The sequence below is a fragment of the Panthera onca genome, chromosome C1 (assembly GCF_046562875.1).
Source record: "Panthera onca isolate mPanOnc1 chromosome C1, mPanOnc1 haplotype 2, whole genome shotgun sequence".
NCBI lineage: Eukaryota > Metazoa > Chordata > Mammalia > Carnivora > Felidae > Panthera > Panthera onca.
In genome coordinates this window covers 175,659,345-175,687,153 of record NC_138346.1, presented here as the reverse complement: position 1 = coordinate 175,687,153, position 27,809 = coordinate 175,659,345, and the positions used below count along the sequence as shown (strand labels likewise).

General features: G+C 45.4%; 1 protein-coding gene across 2 annotated transcripts in view; it reads right to left on the bottom strand.

The window, feature by feature from the left end:
• FYB2 (FYN binding protein 2) overlaps nt 1-27,809 on the bottom strand; it is a 127,179-nt gene that overhangs the window by 71,914 nt on the left and 27,456 nt on the right. The window contains exons 2-4 of one of the 2 annotated variants that reach the window (XM_078451877.2): nt 20,601-21,342; nt 17,084-17,245; nt 13,953-13,983 (exon numbers count right to left, since the gene is read on the bottom strand). In XM_078451877.2, coding sequence (XP_078308003.2) covers nt 13,953-13,983; nt 17,084-17,245; nt 20,601-21,342 — 935 coding nt within the window. Of the gene's footprint in view, nt 1-13,952; nt 13,987-17,083; nt 17,246-20,600; nt 21,343-27,809 lie in introns of both variants that reach the window. The other variant, XM_060626357.3, reaches the window with a different exon arrangement.

Here is a 27,809-nt window from a genome sequence, read left to right as displayed (position 1 = left end):
GCCCAGGCCATCTGATTTCTCAATTATCCAAAGTCCCAAACTGGGCAAATTCCATTTCCAACAAATACTTTTTGTAAGACTACTCTCCCCATAGGGCTTCACCTTAAGAAATCCCCCTCTTGAGGGGCACCTGGGTGGCGCAGTCGGTTAAGCATCTGACTCTTGATTTCAGCTCAGGTCACGATCTCATGGTTGTGAGATTGAGCTCTGCAACGGGCTCCACGCTGAGTGTGGAGCCTGCTTAAGATTCTCTCTCTGTTCCTGTCCTGCTCTTTCTCTCTCTCTCTAAAATAGAAATCAATCAATCAATCAATCAATCCTCTTGAGTGAAGGGATTGGTGAGGAGACATTAAAAAAAGACTAGGACTTAAATGCTATTTACCATGGATCTCAAAAAGCATTTATGCCAGGTTCACAAAAATACATGATAAATTTTCAAGGAGGATTTCTTCCACAAGCTATTAAAATTCTGTCTTCTACCTATTACTGCTTAAGAGGAACCACCAACCAAGCCGCTGAGCATCATGGTTTGAAGATGACACAGGCTTTGGAAAGACAGATATGGGGTGAAACGCGAGCTTTCCCTGGCCGTGACCCTGAGCGGGTATTTGGCCCTGAGTGTCTTCTACCTGTAGTCCTGTTTTTCATGAGAACGAGAGGATGTAAATTCCGCTGTCTGGGGTGGTGCTCGGCACAGAGGGTTTGCTACCCCTGCTACCACCACCTCCACTTTTCCTGCCCCTTCTACTTCTTGCACCAGCCCACGTTCCCGCCACCCGCACTTCAACTTCTACCACCTCGACCATTAGTTCTTCCACTTCTTCCATTTTAACAGAACCCACACACACAGGTTTGTGCATATATATCTCTAGATGTGATACATATGTTTTAAATGTCTGCATAGGTATGTGTGTCTATATACACATGTTCATACACACACGCGCGCGCACACACGCACACACACGTGGGGAGGTGTGTAAGCCCAACCTTACCAGCACATTTCATAACCTTCCTAATTCGCCTTTGATTTCAACAACAACTCTAGCAAATACAACGTCCCCAACATCACTCAGCGCTGGGCACTAGATATTTCTGTGTTTTCCATCAATGGATGTATAACCCAATTCTTCCTGTAAAGGGCCACCAAACTATGATGACTGATGGTTAATTCTCTGTGTTAACTGGATTGGCCACCAGTTGGGCAAATGAAGCGTTCTTTCTGGATGAGATCAGCATTTGAATCCATGGAGTCGGTACCACAGATCACCCTCCCTCCTGTGAGGAGACATCATTTAATGCACTGAGGGTCTGGATAGGACAAAAGGTGGAGCAAGGAGGAATTCACCACCTTTTTTTCTCCTGCTGTGTTGATTGAGCTGGGACATCTCATTTCATCTTTTCTTGCCCTTGGACTGGGATTTTTACCACCAGCTCTCCTGGCTCTCAACCACAATACTGTAGTCGCAACCACAACACTGGCTAGGAGTCCTGGGTCTCTAGCCCACAGATGGCACATCACAGGACTTCTCAGCTTCCATTACCAGCGTGCGAACAAGTTGCTCATTATCAATCACTAAATATTATGTACACATTGATATTTATGCACATAATGTACCTATGTACCAGATATTATGTGCCTCATTCTTTTAAGTTTATTTATTTGAGAGAGGCAGAGACAGCACGAGAGGGAGAGGGGCAGAGAGAGGGAGAGAGAGGCCCCCAAGCAGGTTCCGTGCTGTCAGCGCAGAGCCTGACGTGGGGCTTGAACACATGAACTGTGAGATCATGATCTAAGCCAAAATCAAGAGTCAGACACTTAACTGACTGAGCCACCCAGGTGCCCCAATGTGCATAATTCTAATATAGAATACACAAATATTCTGTAACTCCCGCTGGTCCTGTTTCTTCGGAGAACCCTGATACAACAACCAAGTAAATGCTATTTAAGTGCTGTGTAACCTCATACAATATGCCACGGGAGCCAGGCATAGTCCCTAGTTCATTGCTCTTTTCCTCTGGACTACAGGTCACTCTAGAATCAAGGAGAAATTGAAAAATGAGAATAATGAAGCATAGCACGATGGTGAAGGTCAAGGAGCTTATGAGTGGGTTTTGGGGAATATTTTTCAAAACTTTGTAGGCCGATCCAACAGTTTCACAGATTAATCCTTCTCCGCGTCATTTCTATGGGGGAAAATGTGTTGGAGTATCACTGTACTTTTCCGTGCCTGACATTATCACCCATAAAATAAGAACAGTATTCTATTACTTAACCTATGTTTTGAGGTGACGGTGCAATCGATGAAACCATTGTGAACTTGGGCATGGCTTTCTGAAAGCACGTTGCCTTCCAATGCCACCGCTAAAGCAGGTTCTTCCGTAACCAGCGGCAACTTCTGTAGCATGAAACAAAACGACCTGAAGCCCTCATTTTCATCAGCAAGGGCAACTTTTAAGGTATCTGCATTTCAAATTTCAGGGTGTCCCTTTCAGGTGGCTGGAACTTCCAACCCCAGCTGTTTTACAAAAAGCGAGAGCGGGCCATCCCCAGAGCTAGAGGCAGGCTTTCGGTAGCAACCCTGTTTCCCGACTCCAGCCCGTCGGCAGCACTAGACCCTGTTACAGAGCCCCCTCCTACCAACAAACAACAAATCGCTGCGATTTATCAAGTGTTTACAACATTGCCGGGCACTCTGCAGAATTACAGATATTCATCTCAATCCTCGCAGCCACCCTAAGAGGGAGGATTTATTGATTTCACCGTCTCCCATGTGAGGAAATGGGAGGCCCAGAGATATTAAATTACTTTTCTAAGATCACACAGCTTGTGTGTGGGGTTCAAAATAGGAATCTGAGGTTATCTGAACCAGTCTGTGCTCGTAACCCTTCACAACATACTCCCTGGACCTTCTGATTTTCAAGTACTGCAAAAGCACTCAATTTAAACAGACTTCAATTACGCGGCTGATGAGAAGCAGCAGATCTTCTTCCTGCTTTCAAATAATTTATAATTTAGACAGGAAGGTGAAAAACGCCCAAGAGTCTGGAAAATAACAAAAGTAGACTGTATATGATGAGTCTCAAAACAAACACCCTCTAAGTCCATTCTACGATTGAGCCAACATCTGCCCAACTATTGCGTGCTGCACTGTGCCCCACAAACCCAGCCACCATACGTTCGAAAATGTCGGATTACCTGTGGTTCCTGCACACACAAGGACACTTCCTGCCTCAGTGTTTCTGCATATGTGGTCCTTCTGCTTGCCATACCCTTACCCCCAATGGCCGCTTCACAAACTCTGACTTATTCTTTAAAATATGAATTGTCAGGGCGCCTGGGTGGCTCAGTCGGTTGAGCGTCCGACTTCGGCTCAGGTCACGATCTCGCGGTCCGCCAGTTCGAGCCCCGCGTCGGGCTCTGTGCTGACCGCTCAGAGCCTGGAGCCTGTTTCGGATGCTGTGTCTCCCTCTCTCTCTGCCCCTCCCCCGTTCATGCTCTGTCTCTGTCTCAAAAATAAATAAATGTTTAAAAAAATGATTAAAATATGAATTGTCATGGTCTCTGTTCCTTCTGAATCTATTCTCCACAGAGTGGTCAGTATGATCTTCTAAAAAGAGGATTGGAACCTTGTCACAGACCTGCTTAAGACTTCTGAGGCTTCCTGTGACTCGTAATGAAAAACAGCGACAACGACAAACCATCAGCCACCTCCCCTTTATGATCTCACTTCCAGCAACTTCTCCAACCTCCTGTTCAACCATTCTCCTGCTCTCCCATGACACTCTAAGCGCGCTGGCCTCCTTTTTGTTGTCCAAGGACGTCATGCTCTCCCCCAACTCAATGGCTTTGCAAATGCTGTTCCTGCCACCTGGAATGCCTCTGTGTGGCCAGCTCTTTCTCAAGTGTCAGGTCTCCCCTTACACATTGCCTTCAACAAAGTCCTTCTCCTTCCTTTTCCAAATAACCCTCTTCCCCCCATTTCTGTCTACACAACCTTTGGCTGTATACAATTCTCAGTAGTCGTCCTAATCTTTAAGTCATTTCATTACTTTTGTAAGTTTAATTTTTTTCTCTTTTGCTCTGTGATTGTTATGTATCACTCACTGCTGGGTCCCTAGTTACAAAGACAATGCCTGGCACATTTTTTTGGAAAAATGTTTGTTTGTTTATAGAAAGAGAGAGTATGAGCAGGGGAGAGGAAGAGAGAGAGGGACACAGAGAATCCCAAGCAGACTCCATGCTCACCATGGAGACTGACTTGGGTCTCAATCCCAGGACTGTGAAACGGAGCCGAATATGGGGCACGATCTCACGACCATGACTTCATGACCTGAGCCTACATCAAGAGTTGGCCAGGGGCGCCTGGGTGGCGCAGTCGGTTAAGCGTCCGACTTCAGCCAGGTCACGATCTCGCGGTCCGTGAGTTCGAGCCCCGTGTCGGGCTCTGGGCTGATGGCTCGGAGCCTGGAGCCTGTTTCCGATTCTGTGTCTCCCTCTCTCTCTGACCCTCCCCCGTTCATGCTCTGTCTCTCTCTGTCCCAAAAATAAATAAAAAACGTTGAAAAAAAAAATTAAAAAAAAAAAAAAAAAAAAGAGTTGGCCAACGTAACCAACTGAGCCGCCTGGGTGCCCCACAATGCCTGGCACGTTATAGGCTCCCAATGATCTGGATCCTCCTCCGATGCTCACAGAAATACTGAAAACTCCTACAAAGACAGACAGATGATGTCACATCATGAATATGTTCACTTAGCGACCCCTCCGTGCCAAGCACTGTTCTATAATACAAAAGCAAACGATAGACAAGGTTCTTGAACTCAAGACTCTCATCGTCTAGAATAACAAAGAAAATAAACCAGAATTATTATTTGAGGCATTAATAAATAATAACAGAAGAATTTAGCAGGCCTCTGTGTGGAACAGATGGCACATTGGGAGAGGAGACACAAGGTCTGGTCCAGGAAGTGGGCATGTATTTATCATTTTGTCTTACATTTCGTCATCATTTGCTTATCTGAATTTCTTCCCAAGTAAAACGTATATGTCTGAGAGCAGAAACTTCGTTTTGTTTTCTGTGACATTATCAGCATCTAGAACCATGTCTGGCACATACTTGGGGCTCAAAAAACGTTCACTGACTGACTGATGGACAGAAGGAATCCTGGACGATGAAAAGGAGCCATCTAAAGATCTTGGAGATCACTCCTTAACGCAGGAAGAAGCAAACATGAGTGCTCAGTGAGAACATGCTTGCTGTGTTTGGGGAGAGGCCAGAAGGCCAGTCAGTGGGCTGAAGACCGTGAACAAGGGAGAGAGGGAGTTAGGAGGGGAGTCTCCCGAGTACAGAGCAGCTAGAACACGTAGGACTTTCTTGGCCTTGATAAGGAGTTTGAATTTCATTCAAAATGTCAACCGGAGGGAAAGTGCTCAGTGATTAGTTTGGTTAAATAACTATGGAATACAAAGTGGAACAGGCCCACAGAAGGTAAAGAAGAAAGGACTGCCTTCCGGAAGGGCTAAAAATAACGACAAGCTTCTTGGTAGTGTCACTTGAAGCTGATGGCTAGAGTAAGAAGGAGCAGAGGACAGAGATTATTACATGTGAGTCCATATCTTCACATGGCAGGAGCCCGCCCATGATATACAAGGGCAAACCAAGAGCCCAGATTGTCTTAAATTATTTAGCTTTAATATTCGCAGGACAGGATATTGGACATGCAGATCAATGCAAAATATACAGATGACAGAACCTGAGAACGCTTTGTTTATATAAAAGTTCACGGACGGTGAAAGTTTATCTGTCTATCCTTCTCCTTATCAACCTGTCATTCAATTAGCCCATCACTTACTCAGTTATTAAGTAATTATTACTTGCATGTCTACTTCCTGGGGAAACAAAAGCGAGAAAGAGAGATAATCGTGGAATTTAGAATCTAACATATCTCCAAAAATCTCTCATGTTACAAAAATTCTGAGACAGGGTGGTGTAGTTGAAAATCCTTATAAATACCCAGTCCTCAGTTTGCATCCCAGATAAGCTCTGTATTATCTTATACTTAAAGTTTTTTTTTTTTTTAATGTTCATTTATTTTTGAGAGAGAGGGAGAGAGAGAGACAGAGCGAGCACAAGCAGGGTAGGGGAAGACAGAGACAGAGTCACAGAATCCAAAGCAGGCTCCAGGCTCCGAGCTGTCAGCACAGAGCCCAATGCGGGGCTCGAACTCACAAGCTGCAAGATCATGACCGGAGCTGAAGTCGGCTGCTTAACCGACTAAGCCACCCAGGTGCCCCTGTATTATCTTACACTTTAGAGCAAGTCATGAAATGTCTCTGAGCCCTTGGTTTCTCATCTACAAAATGAGAATATGAATTTTGCCCTCCTAAGATGATCATGGGACTAAAATGTGGCCATAGTCCAAGATTAGTTTCCATTTAGCCTTTTCGAATAAACCTATGTACAAAAATAGGCTCTAAGTCTGCAACTTTAGTGTCTAATTTCTTCCTAAATCATGAATTTTTCCAGCTTATCATTCAAATGCCACTCAAGAGAGATGAGACTTGTTAACACTTCGATACTTTAGCTCTACCCTGGCCAGCCTCCCTCACACGGATCTTTCTACAGACAGAAAAAGAAATCTTAAGGCAGGAAAGGTATTCGAGAATACCTGTGTGGACAATGTCAAGGCTTAATGTGTAGAGCAGACCACGAGTCTTAAAAGTTTCCCTCTTTGGTCATAGGTGAAGGTCTAGTGTGAATCCTCTGTAAGGCAGCCTGGAGGGCTGGTTCATAGGTGGTACTCTGAAACATGCAGACAAGGTCAAATCCTGGTACTGATGATCCAGCTGTATCATCTCGAAATCCTTAACCTGATTCTATGGTCAGGGAGTCCACTAACCACCAATTTCACGGGGTAGTTATGGTTGGAAGCTTTAAAATGAGAGAGTAGACATTAAGTACAGGGCACAAACCTCCGTCCGTGACAAGTGCTCAATAAACAGAACCTACAGGTGAACTTCTCTTTAAAGGAGGAACACTTGAAACTATGATAGAGAAAACCCCCAAACACGTGTTCTTGCCACCAATGCCATTGGAAAGGCAGGCCAAAACAGTGGCCTTGCTGTGTCCCTGAAATCCAATTAAAAAGGGATAAGAAGAAGTTCCTGAAGTGGCCTGAGCTGAAGCCACCTGAACATTCTAGGTCTATGACTTCATAAGACACAGGCTTCAACAAATTCCCTCTCCTCATTCTTGCCCCATGGTGATTGAATTAAGCATGCTGAGATGTCAGGGCCCACCTTCACCTCCCAGATACCATCAGGAGGAGCCCGTTTTGCTGTTGGTCAATCAGAGCAGGTCTATACCAGTCTGGACTACCTGAAATGCAGCCATTCGAGAAAGAGCACTGTAGTTGCAAACAACATAAAAACTAGTCCTAAGAAGTTCTGGTCTTACATGCACAAAGGCACAAGGACATGTTGTTTTAAGTAAAAAAAACAATCCCAAGTAGCTTTCAGGAAGGGTCAGTCTTGTACTGAAAGCTGAGGATGTGCCAAGCACTCCACACGTGTTAATGCCAACAATGATGGAAACAGCAAATCACCTAGAAAGTCTCTCATATCCCTCTTTTGCCCTCCTATCTCCTGCTCTACAGCTGATCCTGCAGTCACTACATTTCCTCCACAACACATCTGGAGTCTCTTCATTTTGTTGAATCTCCATTTCTACCACCTTGTCCATATCAAGCGATTTAATCTCCTTCTCAGTTTCCTCATCTATAAAACTGGATATCATCTACCTCTTCAGACTGTCATAAATGGAACCATACGTGTGAAGAACTTAGAACACGTAAAATATGAATGCTGATCTCCTTCTCAGTTTCCTCATCTATAAAACTGGATATCATCTACCTCTTCAGACTGTCATAAATGGAACCATACGTGTGAAGAACTTAGAACACGTAAAATATGAATGCTGATTGCTTGCATTTGTTGTTATCGTCACTCTTTTGCTGTTGCAATGGCTTCTGAAGCTGTCGTTCTGTTTCTACCGGTCTCCATACTAAGTTTATTATTTATACAGCATCCCAAGTGATCTTTACAAAATAAATGTCAGCACATGTCACTCCCTGGCATAAAACTCCCGTGGCTTCCCAGCATATTTAGAGCAAAATCCAAATTCACTCCATGGCTCTCAAGACCATCACTGCACCAGCCCACTGTGCTCCCTCCTTGCTGGTTCTCTCAATGTGCAGATGGAGTTCTCCCTTGAGACCCCATTCCCTCTCCTGGCACGTCCATCTCCTAGACCTTTCATGACTGCGTCCCTCATCATGCAGGTCTCATCCTGAATATCACCACGTCTGGCCTCTCTTGATCATCCTACACTTCCTATATCCTAGTTAACTATTCGAATGCTCTCGTTAATTTGCTTTATGGCACTTACCACTATTCAAATAAAGACTACAGACGCATTTTGCTTGACCACCGTGGGCTTGTTCTGTTATTATCAGTATTTTACATGAATGCCTTAGGTAAGGCATTTATTCCCATTTCCACAGGATCTATCCTTCCCCGTCATGTAACGCATGTCCTAGATGTAGTGACATAATCCGCTCAGCCCTATAAGACATCTGTGTTTCTCACTCTACATGGGGTAGAAATACCAGAATGCAAATATAAAAGCATGTTCCAAAACATTAGGATGAAAGAGATCATCAGGAATATTCAAAATAAGCTTATGTTATCTTTTAAAGACTATCATTAAAATGAAGACACAAAATCAAAAAGTTCAGGAGAGAAACTGGTGGACTCCTGGGACCCACCCACAGACCCTCACCTGCGAAACACCATACTGTATGAATCTTCTCTCCTGAAATAAGCAGGCTCTCTCTTTTTTAGTGTTTGAGCCAGAGATTTCCTGAGTCAGGACTACCCCCTGACACTTCTTAATGAGAGCAAAGCCATATTTATAGCTAATGAATAAAATATTAGCCAACTCTGCTAAGTACTGACAGAGACCCAGTGCTAATTGCTGCCCTGGGACTAACCTGCTTTGCTCACACAAATAGGGGCTGCTTAGTCAAGAGGGATGCCAGCCAGCTTGGCTCTCCTGAAAGAGTGATGACAAAGAACAACCTCCAACGAGTCATTCCACTGTTGGGAACTAACGAGATATTTATTCCAGAGATAACAAGGAATGGAGAGGCCAAGGGTTGAAAAACCAAGACTTACTAAGCATCCTCTGTGTACTCCACGCTTCATACATGTTATTTCATTTAGTCTCCGTGATAGTCAGTGAAGAAGTATTACTGTGTCCACCTTACAGACGCATATAGCAAAGCTCTGAGCTGTCACAGGTGGAGAGGAAGCATTTGACTCTATGGGAATGTGACTCCAGACTTGACCATGTTGCATTACACAATGCTGCTTCTCATCTTTAACACACAACATAAAGAGGTTCAAAAGTCAGTGGCTACTGTAAATGCGCTGAGTTTCTAACAAGATGATTAAAACATATATCCATAAAAGTACAGCTACAGACTCCTGTTTTGTGAGTAATGGTTGAAAACGATGAAAGTTTTATTTAACACGATGTATCCCTTAGAGGTCTTAAAAGCAGTCACGTAAGGAAGGGGTCAAGACCCTGTTTACAGTACCAATGAGTAGATCTTGGACAGATGGCTAGGGGTAGGGAGGTCATTTGTGGCCCCAGCCCAACTCGGACTTTTGAATACAGAAGACAAATGTGTCACATGTGTGTATGTATATGTACCTGCATGTAGGAAACCTTTGTCTATACAATTCCATATTCTCAATGTATGTAAGAGGGCTTGGCATATAAATCAATAAACATAGGATGAATGAATAAAATGTGCCTCAACAAGAAAAATATGGGACTCTTCTGGTAATGAGCTCACCATCAAAGGATTTTTTAAGAGACTAAGTTTCTGAGCATGGATTCTTGCCTTTGGAGGGGGGTTCAACAATAGCCAAGCAAGCTTTATTGAACACTCTCTAGATGCTTGGCATTGCACTCAACACCCTACAATCATTATTTAACATCTGCCATACCTGTATGAGTTAGATCCTATCAGCCTCCCACTTTACGTGAGTAGAAACTAAGGTCTGCAGAGGTCAAGGCATTTGTCCAAGGTTATGCAGGTGTTAAGTGGTAGGCCTCGGACTAAAACCCCCAGACTTGTTAATATTACGCTACGTGGCCTGCTACATCTAACAATTGCCAGGTCCACTCCCAGTAATGACACCCCATGTATTGCTTCGAATCTATTATTTGTACTGAAGATCAATACCATGAACGTGGAAGATGTTCTTTCCAAACAAGTGCCAGTTTCCATGGAAGTTGGATCTAACGCTGTTCAGCATCGTTGCATTTACGTGTTTGAGCTAACACATCACTGGGGCGCCTACGTGGCTCAGTCGGCTAAGCGTCTGACTTCGGCTCAGGTCATGATCTCACGGTTCACTGTTCATGCCCCGTGTCGGGCACTGCGCTGACAGCTCAGAGCCTGGAGCCCGCTTCCGATTCTGTGTCTCCCTCTCTCTCTGCCCCTCCCCTGCTTGCACTCTGTCTCTCTCTCAAAAATAAACATTAAAAATTTTTTTAAAAATAAACACATCACTGACCAGCTAAAGTCCCAACTTCTCAGCCCGGCACCTAATTAACTTTAGGATCCAATCTCAGCTCTTACTCTTCCACATCAGAATACTCCGTGTCTGTTTATCCCCCACTTTTGTACTACTGCCTTGTTTTCAGTCACATTCTGTCTCTTTCCTGAGCATCCCTGGGTCCATCCATCCATCCATCCAGTCAGGAATGTGGTGATTTCTGGGAACAGTACCCTGCCCTCACCCACTGTACAGTCTCACAAGAGGGAATACACGTACCTATTTAATCCTGACCCATCACACAGTAGCCATCTCAAGAGCTTCCATCCTCCATGAAGCAGCCCCTAAGTATGCCGGTTCCTCTTTGCCCCTTTTGCTTGGTACTCGTACATCACCATGGACCCTACTGTAACTGCGGTACAGTGAACCTCATTTCTGATGATGGTCGGGTTCTAAAGTCAGTGTGAAAGGACCCGACAGTCCAACTGCCCTTCCGGGTCCCTCAGGAAAGGGGTGTCACATTAGAGACTCCCCACTGTTTCCCAATATGTGGCCAGCAAGCGAGTTTAGCCTCCATATTGAAAGAGACCACTGCCTTTGATGAAAGTGCCAGAGAAGAACTCAGCTGAGGTCGGAGGCAGACCGTAGGAAGAATGCGTATCTGGTTACATACCTCAATCACAGGACACATATCATCACATTGAGATGCTCAGAGAAGGTGAGTCACGAGGGAACCAAGATTGACTCAGTGCACAGCAGAGTTATATTGTCCCCTCACACGGTCACCCTGGGGCCCATGTTCATTGAGTAAACAGTACAACTCATTGCCTCAGCTGTCTAAATTGCTTTTTCTCTTTCACAAAAACGCACATAGAATGTGGCTCCACTCACCTTCCCTGTGCTGTCATTTAACTCTTTCAACTGGGCAGCTAAACTAGGAGTTCCTGGAGCAGGTGGACCATATGCCCAACACCAGATGGTCAGTTCCTTGGTGAACAAGATGGTCTCATCTTACTAAGATTTGGCTCCTGTTTACCTCCACAATAGCATTTCTTTTCATTCCAAACTACCCTTCCCACACCAATTCTACTAACCTATTTCTAGTTTTCACAGAGAATACCCGTTTCCCCACAGCTCCTGCCTCTGCCTATCGTGCCCTTCCCCACGTCATCCAGCCAATGTCTATCCTCAGTACTCACGGCAAATGTTTCCTCTTCAGTGACAGGCTGATTGGATGTACACCCCTATTCTTCACTCCTTCTTGGATCCCTGCCCCCCCCCCCTTTTTTTTTTTAGGTAAAGTTGTGGTGTCCTCCCACGCTGAAGCTGGGCCACGTGACTTGCTTTGACCCATAGGATGTGAGCAAATGTGATACAGCAGAGTCTGAAAAGTGTTTGTGCAACTGGGATGGTCTTGTCTGCTGTGACTGTAGGTTGTTCCTCAGCCAGTTTGCTGGAGGGTGAGGCAGACGGTGTGAAGTCAGGTTGCCCCACTCATGCCAGCCAAGGCAATCCTACATCCGCCAGCTGCAGGCTGACCCCCAGACAAGGGTAGCAACCCCAGTCAATATCAGGGAAACTGCCTAGGGAATCTGCAACATACTAACACCACCAGCTGAACCCAGCTCAGATCAGCTTCACCCACACTTTTGCGTGTGCTGTTGATATACTTTGTTGTGTATTATGGAGTATGACTGTAGCAATAGATAACTGATTCGTTTTCTATAAAGGCTTCACTGACCCCTCCCAAGGACAAGTGATCACTCCCATATTTGTGCAACCTCTCAATCTTGTACATTCCTCTATTAGGAAAATTAACACATTCTAGTCTTATAAACGTTTGGTAAATAATGTGGGGATTGGTTTTTATGTTCGCTGTTTCTTCCAAGGCTGACCTTCTTGAGAAAAGGAACCTATTTGTGAGGGAGGTGAGGTTGATACAATCAAAAGAGTTTGGGCACACCTGTTCGTACAGCCATTATGGAAAAGAGTATAGGGGTTCAATTAAGAATTGACCTGTCATATGATCCAGCACTCCCACTCCTGGGTATGTATCTGAAGGAAATGACATTAGCATCTTGAAGAGATACCTCTACACTCCTGTTAATATCACAATAGGCAAGATGTGGACACAACCTAAGCGTCCACCAAAAGATGAATGGATAAAGATGTGCCCTCTATGTACGGCAGGATGTTATTCAGCCACAAGAAAGGAGACAATCCTGCCATCAGTGACAACACAGACGGACCTTGATGGCATTAGGAAAAGTGAGATAAATCAGACAGAGAAAAAACAATTATCGTATGGTATCACTTAGATGGGAAATCTAAAAAAAACAAAACAAAACGAAACTCGTAAAAACAGAGAGTAAAGAGTGGTTACCAGAGGCTGAGGGGTGGGTGAGGTGGGGAGATGTTATTTACGGTTCAAACTTATAACTAGTAAATAAGGAAGTTCCAGAGATCTAATGTGCAAATAGTGACTACAGCAAAAAGTGTTTTATTGTAAATTTTAAAGTTGCCAAGAGATGAGATCGTAACTGTTTTCAACACAAAAGAGAAACGAGCATTACGCGAGGTGAAAAAGGCATCAGCTAACTACTGAAGCAGTCATACTGCAATTTACAAATGTGTCATGCTAACATCTTGCACACCTCAGACTTACACCATCTTATTTCCCTTATATTCGATAGAAAAAATAGTTTGGGCGTCTATGGGTTGGAATCATGGTTCTGCAAATGGCCAAACTTTCTGAGCCCAAGTGTCTTCGGCTAGACAATGAGGACAGCGGCAGCCATTTTGCAGCCTTGAGAAAAGGAAGTGAGAAAATCTGCATAAAGTAGCCAGCTCAACGCACGACACCTCAAAGGGCTGCACAGATAGTATTTGGTCGAGTGAATTAATGAACTGACACTTCCATGGCAAAATTCTCAGAACAAGCACAACAAAAACAGTAGGTCCTTTGTCCCATTACCGATTCCTAACACCACGCCAGCTGCCCACAGCATTCTGTAGCCTCTAATTCAATTTATTACTATGGAAGCTGATGTTTCAATTTACTGAACCCAACTGTATAATAAATAAAAGTCCCTCAGAGGACCATCTTTGCAACTTCTTGTCAGCACAGCAGTTAAATGCAGTTTATTTAATCTCTCCTCTAAAACAAAAGTTGCAGCTTGTTGCTTATAAATCTGTTCTTCCTGCAACCCTTCGGAGAAATAGAGACACCTGGCGTGGACTTACTGCCTGCTCTCAGGCAGGTTAAGCAGCCTTGTCAATGGCTACATGCACTGTGCTCCTGCCCAATTAAGAAGCAGGTACTCACCTCTCTGGAGGCAGGCAGCCCTCTTCCACAGCTGCTGTAAGAGCAAGAGGGAGAGTGAGAAGGCGCATAGGTGGCAGCCTGATTAAAGCGAACTTTGTGCAACGCCCTCACCCCAGAGACAAAGTGAGGAGCCGCAACTCACGGGTGCCCCAAACCGCCTCCCCCCTCCCCAGCACCCAGGGGACCCTGGGTCCTGCAGTCCAGCACTCACCTATACTTCATGGTAGTGTGTGTGTGTGTGTGTGTGTGTGTGTGTGAGAGAGAGAGAGAGAGAGAGAGAGAGAGAGAGAGACACACACACACACACACACACACACACACACACACAGAGATAGAGAGATGTGAGCAGGGGAGGGGCAGAAAGGAAGGGAGACACAGAATCCAAAGCAGGCTCCAGGCTCCAAGCTGTCAGCACAGAGCCTGACAAGGGGCTGGAACTCAGGAACCGCAAGATCATGACCTGAGCTGAAGTTGGATGCTTAACTGAGCCCCCCGGGTACACCTATGGTGCTTCTTTATGAGTCTTCTCTTGGTCTTCTGTATTAGACTTTGACCTTCTGGAGTACCAGAACTTGTGTGTGGGGTCTCTATGTCTTGCGTCTATCACAGGGCCCAGGGCAACAAGATTGTAGCTGCTCAACACAAACTTGAAACAATGATAACATTGCATTTATTGAGCACATACTGGTGTGCCAAACATTGTTTCCACTCTTTCCATGACTCATCTCATTTATCCTCACAGACATCAGGCGAGGAGTGTTACTGTCATCCCCATTTTACAGATAAGGACAATGAGGCTCAGTGAATAACATGCCCAGGCCTAAATAGCTAGCGACTGGGGAGCTGGGGTTCACAAAGCCCATTTTGTTACAAAACACTTGGTGCTTTGTTCTATGTTCTCTGACAGACTTCTTCGCTTTGGGAGTGTTTGAGGTCTGAATGATTCTGTGCTTTAAAAAATCATACTTAGCTTTCTCTGTTATGGAGGTGGCCAAATTATTATTAACGTCTACTTATAAAAGCTCTATTTCTTTTTCTTTTTTTTTTTTTTTTCCACTAGGCAAAGAACTTTATTAACTTTGTTTCAAACTTCATTCCCGGGCTTCTTCAGCTTCATTAGTTGCCAAGAATGAATTGTGTCTAAGCAAATACTGAACAGAGTTGCACTGTCCAAGGGGCTGGAGCTTAAAAACATTAGAGATCTAGATTTTATCAGATCCATGAACAGGATGTTAATTTTTTTCAATGTTTATTCATTTTTTTTGAGAGACAGAAAGAGAAAGTGGGGGAGGGGCAGAGAGAGAGGGAGACACAGAATCGGAAGCAGGCTCCAGGCTCTGAGCTGTCAGCACAGAGCCCGACATGGGGCTCGAACTCATGGACCCGTGAGATCGTGACCTGAGCCCAAGTCGGACGCTTAACCAACTGAGCCACCCAGGTGCCCCCATGAACAAAATTTTAAAAAGCACTCATAATCTAAAAAAGAGCAGCTCCTGGTAACTTCTTCAAGTCCTATCTCCTTCAGAAGTTGACTCCTTTCAGTTTGCTTCCTTCTTGGAAGCTTCATCAAAACGCTCCACGTGACCTGCAACTTCCTCCTCCTCCTCCTCCTCCTCCTCTTCAGTAGTGGGTGGTAGACTGTGGGCACAAGCTGCTTTATCTCCACTTGGCCCTTGATGGTGAAAGCGCTCGCTGCCCCAGGCGCCCGAACTCTAGGGTCACAAAAGCGGATCACCCTTCCTCGGTTTGCGAACACAGTCACTTCTTTGACTCATCAGAGCTACTGTTTGCCCCTAACTTCTTTAAGGAGAACTGACATTTTTATCATCTCCTGTAGCTCTTCTATGAACCATCTTCTTTCGGGGAGCAGTTCCTTTCCCACCAACGTGCACCTGTGCTTGCCAGTGCGAGTTCCTCCTGGTTTGTGATGGTTTCTTTCATCTTGGTGGAGCAGAAATGGGACCGGGGGCTGGGGTCCGCGCTCGGTGGGGCGGGGAGGGGGTGGGAGTGTCTCCGGCCGACCAGCTGAGATCAGGTCCACGCACCAGGGCTCTACATCCTCATAGAGAGTTTCCTCTCAGGATCAGACGGAAGAGGATTGCAGCAGTGATTCTCAAAATGTGGTCACTGGACCCAAAGCATCAGCATCTCCTGGGGACCTCGTCACAAAGGCCAATTCTGGGGTACCCAATGCACACCAAATAAATCAGACGCTCTGGGAGTGGGGCCCTGTGATCGGTGTTTCGACAAGTCCCCTAGCTGATTCCGGCAGAGGCTGAAGTTTGAGAACCAATGCGTTCAAGAAATTTAACCGAGGGTGTTCCGAGCCGTCACGTGAACAAGGCGCAAGGTCTGCTGGCACTCGCGGCCACGGTAAAACCAAAGTTAGCACAGCACGAGGTGTCACCCCAAAGAGGGCGTTCATCTCGCGTTTCATTAGAGCAAACATAAACAAAGGCCTTTAAAGTGTCAACAGGATCAGACCACGGGGCGGCCGCGAGGGGATGAGAAGGTATTCCTCTAAGCAGAGGACGAAGACTCAGAACAGTACAGAAAAATGGCTTCCGAGGACTCCTCAGTTCCTGCAAAGGGCCAGCGGTGGGGGGCAGGGGTGGGGCCCTTGGACTAGTTACAGAAGGCCGATCACACAGGCCTGAGGGACCCACATTAGGATCACCCGTCAAGTTCACGCTGATTTTCTTCCCTTTTCATTCCCTCCTCCCTCCTACCGCCCTGATTGTGTTGACAACACAGGCTTTGTAGGAATCACAAAAGCTCCCTGCTCCCTGCTTGACTACTTTTCGTTTTCTTCCTCTTGGACAGCTTCCCGGTGATCAAATGCAATGCTCTCAGGGGAAGCGGGCTGGCCCAGGAGCGATAAGGGGCCAATTCCTGCAGATCTGTCATATTTCACGGGCAAGCTGCCACAGCCTCCACGTGAAAATAAGCAGTGATGGACATCTGGCCCCATGGAAAAGCAGTTCGGCATTATCACCTGGGAGCTGACAGGAAGAGGGAGGCAATGGGGGCCGGTGGGGGGCTGGGGAGGGGGGGAGGGATGTGGGCACTGGAGCCATGTCTTCCACTGGCCCCTGGCTGGCTGCCTGCAGGGGACCTGTGCATTTTCTTACCTTCTGTGTGGGTCTTAGCAATTACAGCTGCCTGCCTCTGGAAGGCCTGGAGGTTCACGGCTGGGGGCTTCGGAGGCTTTGGGGGAGGAGGACCCAGGGACTTGATGGAAGGCAGTGGCTTTGTTTTGAGAAGTTGGTGATGCCTGTCATCTGGCTGTTTCTCTGAGCAGAGATTTAAAAAAAAAAAAAGTGAGTTATTTTATTACTATTTTCCATTTCATGGCTTCTTGGGTGAAACTGGCCAGTCTCTCTCCCTTCTTGTCTAGATCTGTCCTACTGGCCAGGGTGCCCTGATCAAAATGCAAACCTGATCATGTCACTAGCCTGCTGCCCAGAGGACGAAGCCTGGCTTCATCAGCATGACATCCATTTAGGTACTCCATCCTCTGGCATGTTCCTACAACATGGCCCCCCATCCACACTTCCAGATTCTTTTATTACACTTTAGTATCCTTTTCTGACCTCAGCCCAAATATCTTTCACTCATACCAATGGCTTCTCAGTTGTCTGAATTTGATTTAAAAAGTCATCCTGTATCCAAGACTTTGCTCATGCCATTCCTGGTTCTGGAATGCTGTTCCCTCACTTCCTTCTTGGCAAGCTCTGACTCGTTTAAGGCCCTGCTCCAATGACACCTCCTCTGGGAAGGTTTCATTGATTTCAAAATCGAGGTGAGAATTAACCACTCTGTTTTGTATCTCCACAACGTATCATTAACACCTCTCCGCCAGTGTGGTGGCATATTAGAGGGGCCGCCAGTCTATCTTACTATTGAGGGTCAGCTCCTCATGCACAGGGACAAGGCCATATTGCTCTCCTGCCAGCATCAGGCAGAGAACCTACTTCCAAGAAAATGCATGGTGACTACTCCCTGAAAGGTTCCATCAAGCACTTATGACATGCAAATAACACGGGGGCTATAAAGAGGAGTAAGAATTTATCTCTGATTTCCAGGGCTCACAGTCTGGGACAAGCTTCAAGGCTAAGTTTATGGTATGTGGGCACCTGTGGATTGTATGGTTTTGCGTCCTGGAATTTTCTGAGACAGAAATTGCCTACATTTTGTCCTTCTGTACTCAGAAGCCAAACTCCAACAGAAATCCCAATATTATATGTGAAAACCATATCTGCCTCTAACGCTTCACAGCACAACATCTTGTATGACCCAAGAGCCTTGTTTTTGCTTCACATAATACAGTGGTTGAGTACATCGACTATCCATGCTAAAACTAAATATGGCGGCCAGTGTACAAATCCCTCATTGCAACTGCCTCAGAGCCCTGCTGCCCACTCTGGGAGCTGGGAGGACAGCCCCCTCGTACCCCACCAGGAGGGGTTATATCAGCCGGGACCAAGCTCCTCTCTTCCTAGGCTTTTTTTTTTTTTTTTTTTTAATTATTTATTTTGGGAGAGTGCGAGTGGGGGAGGGGCAGAGACAGGGGGGACAGAGGATCCAAAGCGGGCTCTGCACTGACAGGCTGACAGTAACGAGCCCGATATGGGGCTTGAACTCATGAACCGCGAGATCATGACCTGAGGTGAAGTCGGACACTCAACCGACTGAGCCACCCAGATACCCCTTCGTAGGCACCTATGGATTATAATTATAATTGTAATGATAAATTGCAACATCAGAAATTTCAGTCTTTATCAAATTAAGGAGATGTAGCGAAAATGAATGATCACTTACCAACTGGGTTCCTAAGTTTTACCAGGTGCTGTGCTAAGCCAAGGGCATGGGTTCTCTCATTTAGTCCCCTCAACAGCTCAGTCAGGTAGACGAACCATCCTCCTGCCCCATCCCTTCACCAATAACTAATTATCTACTATATTCCAGGCACTGTTCTAACAGCTGGGTATGGAGTTAAGAACAAGAAGAGATCAAGCCTTGCCCTCAGGAATTTTCATTCTAACAGGAGGAGACTGATGATAAACACGCAAACAAATAAAGGTAATCACAGAGACCTGCGGGTTCTATGAAAGAGATCCACCAGGCTGATAGGCAAGAGTGGGAACTGAACTAACTTCTTCAGATAAAGAGAAGGATTAGCTGTGAAAGTGTCATGTGAACTGAGACCTAAATGCAGCTATGGAAGGCTCTAACAAGGAAGAGGAAGAGCTAATGTCAATGTCCTGAGCATAATAAAGTCTTTTCAAGGAACAGCAAGAAATCCAGTGTCTATTATGAGCCAGGGGGAGAGAAACAGGAGTATGTCAGAGACATCAGCAGGACCCAGAAGGTGCAGAGCCATGAAATCAGAGACCACGATTGAGAGATGATTTGGGCAAGCTTGGATTTGCCCTCGTATCTCTACTTCTTACAAGATGCATGAACTTGGACAGTCTGTATCCACCATATAGAGTCATATGCGGGAGATCCCTCTACTCACCCATCTACCCATCCACCCATCCAATAAATACTTTTTGAGGACCTACCAAACCTGGCCTTGCTCTTTTAGGTGCTGGGGATATGGTGGTAAAGAAGACAGTTTTTACCCTCATGTAACTCACATTTTATTGAGGTAAGCAAACAGGTATACAACAATATACCACGTAAGGATGGGATAGGAGGAAAACCAAATCAAGGTAAGAAGACAGAGACTTATGGGGGTAGGGTAGTTATTTTAGATGGTGATTCACAAATTCTACTCACAACAGGTGACACTGAGCAGAGACCATGGTGGAGGGGAGGGAGGGAGACATCAAAGACCTGGGGGAAGCATGTTCCAGGCAGAGTGCTCAGCACGTGCAAAGGCCCTGGGGTGGAGCTAGCTTAGTGTATCTAAGGAAAAGCAAGAAGGCCCATGTGGTAAAAGGAGAGGGTAAGAGAGGTAGGAAGGGCCAAATCACATCAGCCACTATAAGACTGCTGGAACTGAATTTGAGCAGGGGAGTGATGTGATCCAACTGATGTGTTAGAAGTTCACTGTGCCCGCTAGGAGAATAGGATAAAAGGAGGCAAGAGTATGGAAGCAGGGAACCCAGCTGGAACATTGCGGTGGTCCAGGTGAGAGATGATGATGGTGTGAATAAGAAAAGAAGGCAGGAATGGACAGAAGTGGAGGGATTCAGAACATATTTTCATGGTGGAACCAAGAGTTTGCTGATGGAGTGGATGCAGAGAATGAGAGAGAGAGGACTAGAGCACAGTTCCTAGGTTTTTGGCCTGAGCAACTAGGAGGATGTTTGTGCTGTTTACCAAGCTGGGGCAGATTGGTGATGGATCTGATTTACAGGAGAGCAGACTGGGCTCTAAGAGGTTGAGTCGACTGTCCAAGTTCATGCATCTTGTGAGAAGTAGAGCTAGGAGGGCAAATCCAAACTTGACCAAATCATCTCTAAATAGGATTCCTGGAGATTAGGCACTTTACCCAAACCTGAAATTACAAGTTAGCAGATGGGCCTCGCATACCTGCTCTAGAGTTCAGAGCAAACCTCACCCAGGTCACATATGACCACTAGGAGGCTCTAAATTAGAAAGACACAGTGGCCCCTCCTTTAGGCATTACTTTCTCACCGGGGACCTGGGTGGCAAGTTCACTCTCATAGACAGGCTGGCAGGTGTTCCTCATGGGGCTCCTCTCAGGATAGGGGCTTTCTAGGCTCTTCCTGTCACATTGAAAAAGTAGAGAAGTAGGATCTTGAAAGGAGGCAAGTGAATTTTGGGGGGTCTTCAAGTGCTTCTGGGAAGGAAGGGTCTGGGCTCCTCCTGTTTCTAGCTTCCCCCTGGGCACCTCTGGAGCAAGCCCTATGCTTTTCTCCTCCTCCAGATGGGAGGCCCTTCTTCCACGACTGGCAAGGACAAAGGCTGAAGACATCCCACTTTTCTGAGATGAAACCTTCTCCCAATTCCAGAGCTTGTCTTTGAAGCTGTCAGTCACCATGACATTCCTCTCATGGGTTATGTCAGCATTTGACTGATTCACGTCTAACAGCAGAGAAGTCTTCTTTGACTTTACTGCAGAATCAGTAGACCCTTCTGGAGGTTCTGAGGAATCAGAACATCTCTGAATCTTGCTCCTCTGGGAGGACTTCATTTCCTGGGGTTGAAGAGGCTGGGGTTCACCGCTAGAACAATACAGTGGGAGCTGACTGTGGTTGGAGGAGAGGGGTTTCTCATTGGCCAAAACACCTGTTGACTGTGTGTTTCCAATATCGCTCTTTTGAGAAATTCTTGCTGGGAATATAGGTCTTGGAAGAGAGGGCACATCAAACTTTTGAAATTTGGCTCGAAGTTCCTTGAAGTTTCTTAACCCTTCCTAAAGCACAAAAGAAAACAATGTCTTATTCTAGGAAAAAAAACAGTATGATTAGCTGATTTCACTGTGCATGCAAAGCGTTCTAAGTGCTGATACAACACCACTCCTTACCTAGGGGGCCATGTCGGCTGGTAATGTGATTGTCTATGTAAGACGCAATGAAAACAAATGTCTCCTCTTTGAAACACTTCAGATTATGTTTAATTTCTTCACAACACGTAAAGCATACTTATAAAGGAGAATACTGACAGTTGCTGATAAGTCCCTTGATACAAATTTTGGGGGGGCTCCTTGCTGCCTATACAAGTTAAGTTCTAAACCCTTTAGTACAGCATTCAAAGTTCTTCATGATGTGGTGGAATTATGGTCTCCAGCCACAACCCAACACAACTACCCTTAAACCAAACAGGGATATTTATAATTTTCTAGAATCTGTAATGTCCATTACCCCCGACTCTGCTTGTGTGTTCTTGCTTCAAAAAATGCACCCTCTATCTGTCCAATTTTTTGTTTTGTTTTGTTTTGTTTTGTTTTTGCAACTCCAATGCCTACCTTTCTCCATTACAATTCTCCCTGGAGCTGATAGCAAGAGCTAACTTCTTCCCTGTCTCCTAGTGCTTGCAGACTCTGTACAGCTTGGCTGTTGAACTTAACTTTGGAACTACACAGGTTATGTTCAAATTCTCTGTTCTTGAGAAAGACAGATACCATATGTTTTCACTCTTATGTGGATCCTGAGAAACTTAACAGAAACCCATGGGGGAGGGGAAGGAAAAAAAAAAGAGGTTAGAGTAGGAGACAGTCAAAGCATAAGAGACTCTTAAAAACTGAGAATAAACTGAGGGTTGATGGGGAGCGGGAGGGTGGGTGATGGGCATTGAGGAGGGCACCTTTTGGGATGAGCACTGGGTGTTGTATGGAAACCAATTTGACAATAAATTTCATATATTAAAAAAATAATAAAAAATAAAATAAAAATCATATTAGAAATGATATCAGACAAAAAAACCCACAAATTCTCTGTTCTTTATCATCTAGGCAAATACTCTGGGAAGTGGGAAATTGCCTATCGGTGTAGTCTCATCAGAAAAACAAGTTGTCAAGTGCGAGAAGGGTTAGGGCTGCTGTATGTAAAGCGTCCCCCACAATTCTCGTAAGCCCGTGACAAATAAAAGCTACTTCGAAGAGGCTAGCTGATCCTTTTGTATTTTTGACTCCCCCTGGGACAGTGTGCTCTACCTTCTCAATTCAGTTTGAATTCAGTATATGAAAATGATGGTATTAATAGCAGCCCGACCCTTGGGGCTGAGGAAGGCTGTGCCCAGCATTACACAGGGAGCTGGTCTAGGCAGGTAGGATTGGGCTGGTCTCCTGCTCAGTGCTGTTCCTAGCGGTCCCCCCTTCCTCTCACTGGATCTAATTTACTTTTGTAAGGGCGTTTTGTCATCCTTCCTTTTCCCAGGAGGTAGTAAGGGGTGGAGATGGAGTTCCAGAACAGCTAACGGAGCCATTTCAAAAAGAGCCACTGTCTTCTCCTGATCATTTTAAAGGGCGGAGCCGCACGGACACAGACAATCCCATCGCCAGCCACTTTTGATTTTGCCATCTGAGGGAATGCCGGCTGACCTTTTTCTCTGTGTTTACAGTTGACTCACACCTGCTTTCCAAAGATTCAGGGAGGGAAGGAAGTTGAAGAAGTGTAAAGCAGGTGTCTGGGAGCTTGCTTGCATGCTCTCCCCTTGAGCCTTCCCTCCCTCCTATTCTCTCCCCTCCCCCACCTCTCCGTCCCTCCTTCTGTCTCCCTCCCTCCCTCCCTCTCTCACACACACACACACACACACACACACACACACACTTAAAGCTTTCTCCACAAACTGCCAACTGTTGATTTCCTACCTCTATTTCAACCAGCAGTCACATTAATTCGACTACACTTCCTCTCCCTGATGTAGGAGTAGCCAGCACTAGGCATGGAACCAGGAGATCTGAGTATGAGGCTCTGCTTCATCATTTTCTAGTTATGTGCCTTAGGCAATTCACTCCACTTCCTTGAGCCCTATTTTCCTCACTATAAAATGGGACAGTTCTACTAACAGTTCAAGGTTATTGTAAGGATCAAAGGAGATAGCTTCACATACCTTAGTAGTTAATGTTTAAAGAAATTTAAAAAAAATTTTTATGTTTATTTTTGAGAGAGAGACAGAGTGTGAGCAGGCGAGGGGCAGAGAGAGGGAGACACAGAATCGGAAGCAGGCTCCAGGCTCTGAGCTGTCAGCACAGAGCCCGATGCAGGGCTCGAACCCACCAACCACAAGATCATGACCTGAGCCGAAGTCGGATGCTTAACCGACTGAGCCACCCAGGCGCCCCTCAGTGGTTAATATTTTTTCAAATTATGGTCAAATACACATAACTTAAAATTTATCATCTTAAACATTTTCAAGTGTACAATTCAGTGGTATTAAGGGCACTCGCGTTGCTGTGAATGTCCAGAACCCCTTGAATCGTGCAGAAGTGGAAATCCGTAGCCATTACACAATAATTCTCCACTCTCCCTACCCCGGGCCCCCGGGAACCACCATGCTACTTGGTCTCTGGTTTTGACAACTCCACGTACCTCACGTAAGTGGAACCATAGTATTTTTGTGACCGGCTCATTGCACTTAGCACACTGTCCTCCAGGTTCATTCGTGCTGTAGCAGGTGACAAAGTGTTCTCCTTTTTAAGGCTGAATAATATATCATTCTATTTATGTACCACTTATTGTCCATCCATTCATCTATTGGGTGGACACCTGGGTTCCTTCCACCTTTTAGATATTTTAAGTAACTCTCTTAAGAAGATGGATATGCAAATATCTGAGACTGTGCTTCCAATTCTTTTGGGTGTTTGACCCCAAGTGGAATTGCTGAATCAGAGAGTAATTCTATTTTTCATTTTTTTATATTAAAAAAATTTTAAGTTTATTTCTTTATTTTGAGAGAGAGAGAGAGAGAGAGAGTGAGTGAGTGTGTGTGTGTAAGTGGGGAAGGAGCAGAGACAGAGAGGGAGAGACAGAATCCCAAGCAGGCTCTGTGCTGTCAGCCCAGAGCCTGACGTGGGGCTCGAACTCACGACTGTGAGATTATGACCTGAGCCGAAGTCGGACATTTAACCGACTGAGCCACCCAGGTGCCCTCGGGTTTTGATTTTTGGAGCAACCACCATGCTGTTTTCCATAACAGCGATACCATTTTATATTCCTCCTAACAGTATGTAGGGTTCCAGTTTCTCCACATTCTTGTAATGCATATTATTTTTATAGTAGCTATCACAATAGGTGTGAGGCAGTCATGATGACTATTTTTTGGCTCTTTACTATCTGAAGCCACATGAACTAAGTATACTGGTTGGTAGATATTAGTTTCTTCAGGAATGATTAGGATAAACCCTAGCAGGAAATAAAATTATGGACCGATAACCTCCAGACCAGAGTCCTGTGTAAAGATCATTGGTTCAGGAGGAAGCAAGCCTTCTTAAACCTGGTTCACTCCTTCGTAAACAAACGCTCATTCAAGGTCTATGATGTGGGCAAAACACTGTGTTAGACACGGCTCAGCTCTTAAATATTACATTCTAATGTCAGGGAGGGGCAGAAAATAAGTAGATACACATGAAAATATTAGAGACCAATGCCATGTGGAGAATTAAATAGCTGGTTTAGTGAAGAGTGGCTCGGTTCCCACCAGCGACTTCCCGAGCCACCATAGGGAAGTCATTCCCTTCTCTGGGCTTAGTCATCTATCACACGCAGCAGTTGACCCTCGTGATCTCCAAGGTCCCTTCCAGCACTAACATTTGGACTTCACTTTCCTTGTTATGGGAAAGAGACGTGACACATTCCGTTGCTGATTATTCATCACCCATAGAGGGGGCATCAGGGCAGAGGGCATGAGGCAAGGTGCATGAGGATGGGAGGGGAGGTGCCCAAGGGGCCATGCCATGCCTCATTTTCCTGGGCCCACAGCAGGTCAGTGTCCACATCCTGTCAATGTCAAGTCTTAAGAAGCCCACAAGCCTGTCCCTTCTTCGTGCCACGGCCACTGCCTCTGAGTCCTCCTCACGCGTGGCCATGACTTCCTCTGTCTGCTTCTACTCCAGGCCCCTCTAATCCACCACTTACCCTGCTGTTCGACAGATCTGATGACAAACACACATATGATCACGTATGTCCCCTGTTTGGAATTCTTCAACGTGACTTCCCCAAAGCTTGCAAATAAGCTCGAACTCTTTTGCTTAGCACAAAAGGCCCTCCCCAATTCCAACTCTGTTCATCTTTCGACCTGATAGCGGGCCCTTCCCTCATCATGCCTTCTTCCCTCTGGCCTCGCTAAATTACTGATGTCTTCCCAAACCTGTTTTGCTTTATCATGCTTTTGCACCTTTGAGTGTGCTTTTTCCTCTGCCTGCAACACCCACGTTTCTCCCAATATCCTGAACTAGCAAATTCCTGTTTGCTCACAATTCAACTCACGTCACCTCAAAATAGTCATTGGTTTCTTGCCATGTGCTAGGCATGAGGGTTGCAACGATGAATGAGAATTCCTGACCTTTCATATGTATATACACAATGGAGTATTGCTTGGCAATCAAAAAGAATAAAATCCTGCCATTTGTAACAACTTGAATGGAGTTAGAGTGTATTATGCAAAGCAAAATTAGTCAGAGAAAGACAAGTATCGTATGACTTCCCTCACAGGTGGAATTTAAGAAACAAAACAGATGAACGTAAGGGAAGGAAAGTAAAAATAATATAAAAACAGAGAGAGGGACAAAATCTAAGAGACTCTTAAATACAGAGAACTAACTGAGGGTTGCTGGAAGGGTTTGGGGTGGGGGGATGGCTTAAATGGGTAATGGGTATTAAGGAGTCTATCCTGAAATCATTATTGCATCATATGCTAACTAACTTGGATGTAAGTTAAAAAAAAATTCCTGACCTTTCAAATAATATAAAAACAGGGAGGGGGACAAAATCTAAGAGACTCTTAAATACAGAGAACTAACTGAGGGTTGCTGGAAGGGTTTTGGGTGGGGGGATGACTTAAATGGGTAATGGGCATTAAGGAGTCTACTCCTGAAATCATTATTGCACCATATGCTAACTAACTTGGATGTTAAAAAAAAAAAAAATTCCTGACCTTTCAGAGGTGGTGGAATGAGGGAATGGACACAAACTGATCATTTTAGTATAAGAGAGACAATTTCTAGATACATGGCATGATGTCTATCAGAACATAGAGAAAGGGTCATGATGACAGCCAGGGTGCAAAGAGGGCTCCCTAAAGATGACTCAGCTGGGAGAGGCAGGCACATGAAGGTGGCAGGACAGGTGGCTCCGACAAGAGCAGGAACAAAGAAGGCATGGCAGGGGGGAGCTGCATGGTGTAGACAGGAATAAGCAATTCCATGTTACTGAAGCCCCAGTGTGTCAGTATGGGAGTCTGAAGAGAGTGGAGGGCAAGTCTCCTTAAAGTAATTGGGCTTAATCTTCAGAGTAAATGGGGAGTTACTGATGAGTTTTATACACGGCTAGAACAGGCTGAGATTTCCACCTCATGCAGGGTAGAGACCAGGAACCAATTAGGAGGCTACTAGAATTGGCCAAGTAAAAAGGACAAAAGGCAGGATCGGGCAGTGTTACGGGAACGGAAAAGAGGAAAGTGCAGGGGGTGGTATGGACCAGATCTAGAGAGGGGAGGGAGGACTCCAGGATGATATCTGGGTTTCTAAATTGGGCGAGAGGATGGACATTGGTCCTTGCAACTAAGACTGAGGACAGGAAATAAAAGTACTGAGGACGGGGCACCTGGGTGGCTCGGTCGGTTAAGCGTCCGACTTCAGCTCAGGTCATGATCTCACAGACCGTGAGTTCGAGCCCCGCATCGGGCTCTGGGCTGATGGCTCAGAGCCTGGAGCCTGCTTCCGATTCTGTGTCTCCCTCTCTGTCTGCCCCTCCCCCATTCATGCTCTGTCTCTGTCTCAAAAATAAAAAACATAAAAAAAAAAAAAATTAAAAAAAAAAAAAAGTACTGAGGAAAGATCATGGGCCCGGATTTGGATGTGATGCTTTACCTTCTTAGGGGAGCCATCAAATAGGCCGTTAGGTATGGGAACCTTTGGGGGGTTATACATTTAATTAGGGAGTTACTAGTTTCTTGGTGAGCACAGAGCTTAAGAATATGAACCCTGGAGTGTAGCTGCCTACATCCAAATTCCAGCCCCTCCATTTTTGGCTTTATGACCCTGAGCAAATTACTTAACTTCTCTGTATTTGTTGCCTGGTCTGGGTAATAACTGTACTGTACCTCATAGGGTTGTTGTGGTGGGTAGAATAATGGCTCCTCAAAATGTCTACATCTTCATCCCTGAAATCTGTTCATAGCAGCTTGCATGCCAAAAGGGACTCTGTGGTGTAATCAAGTTAA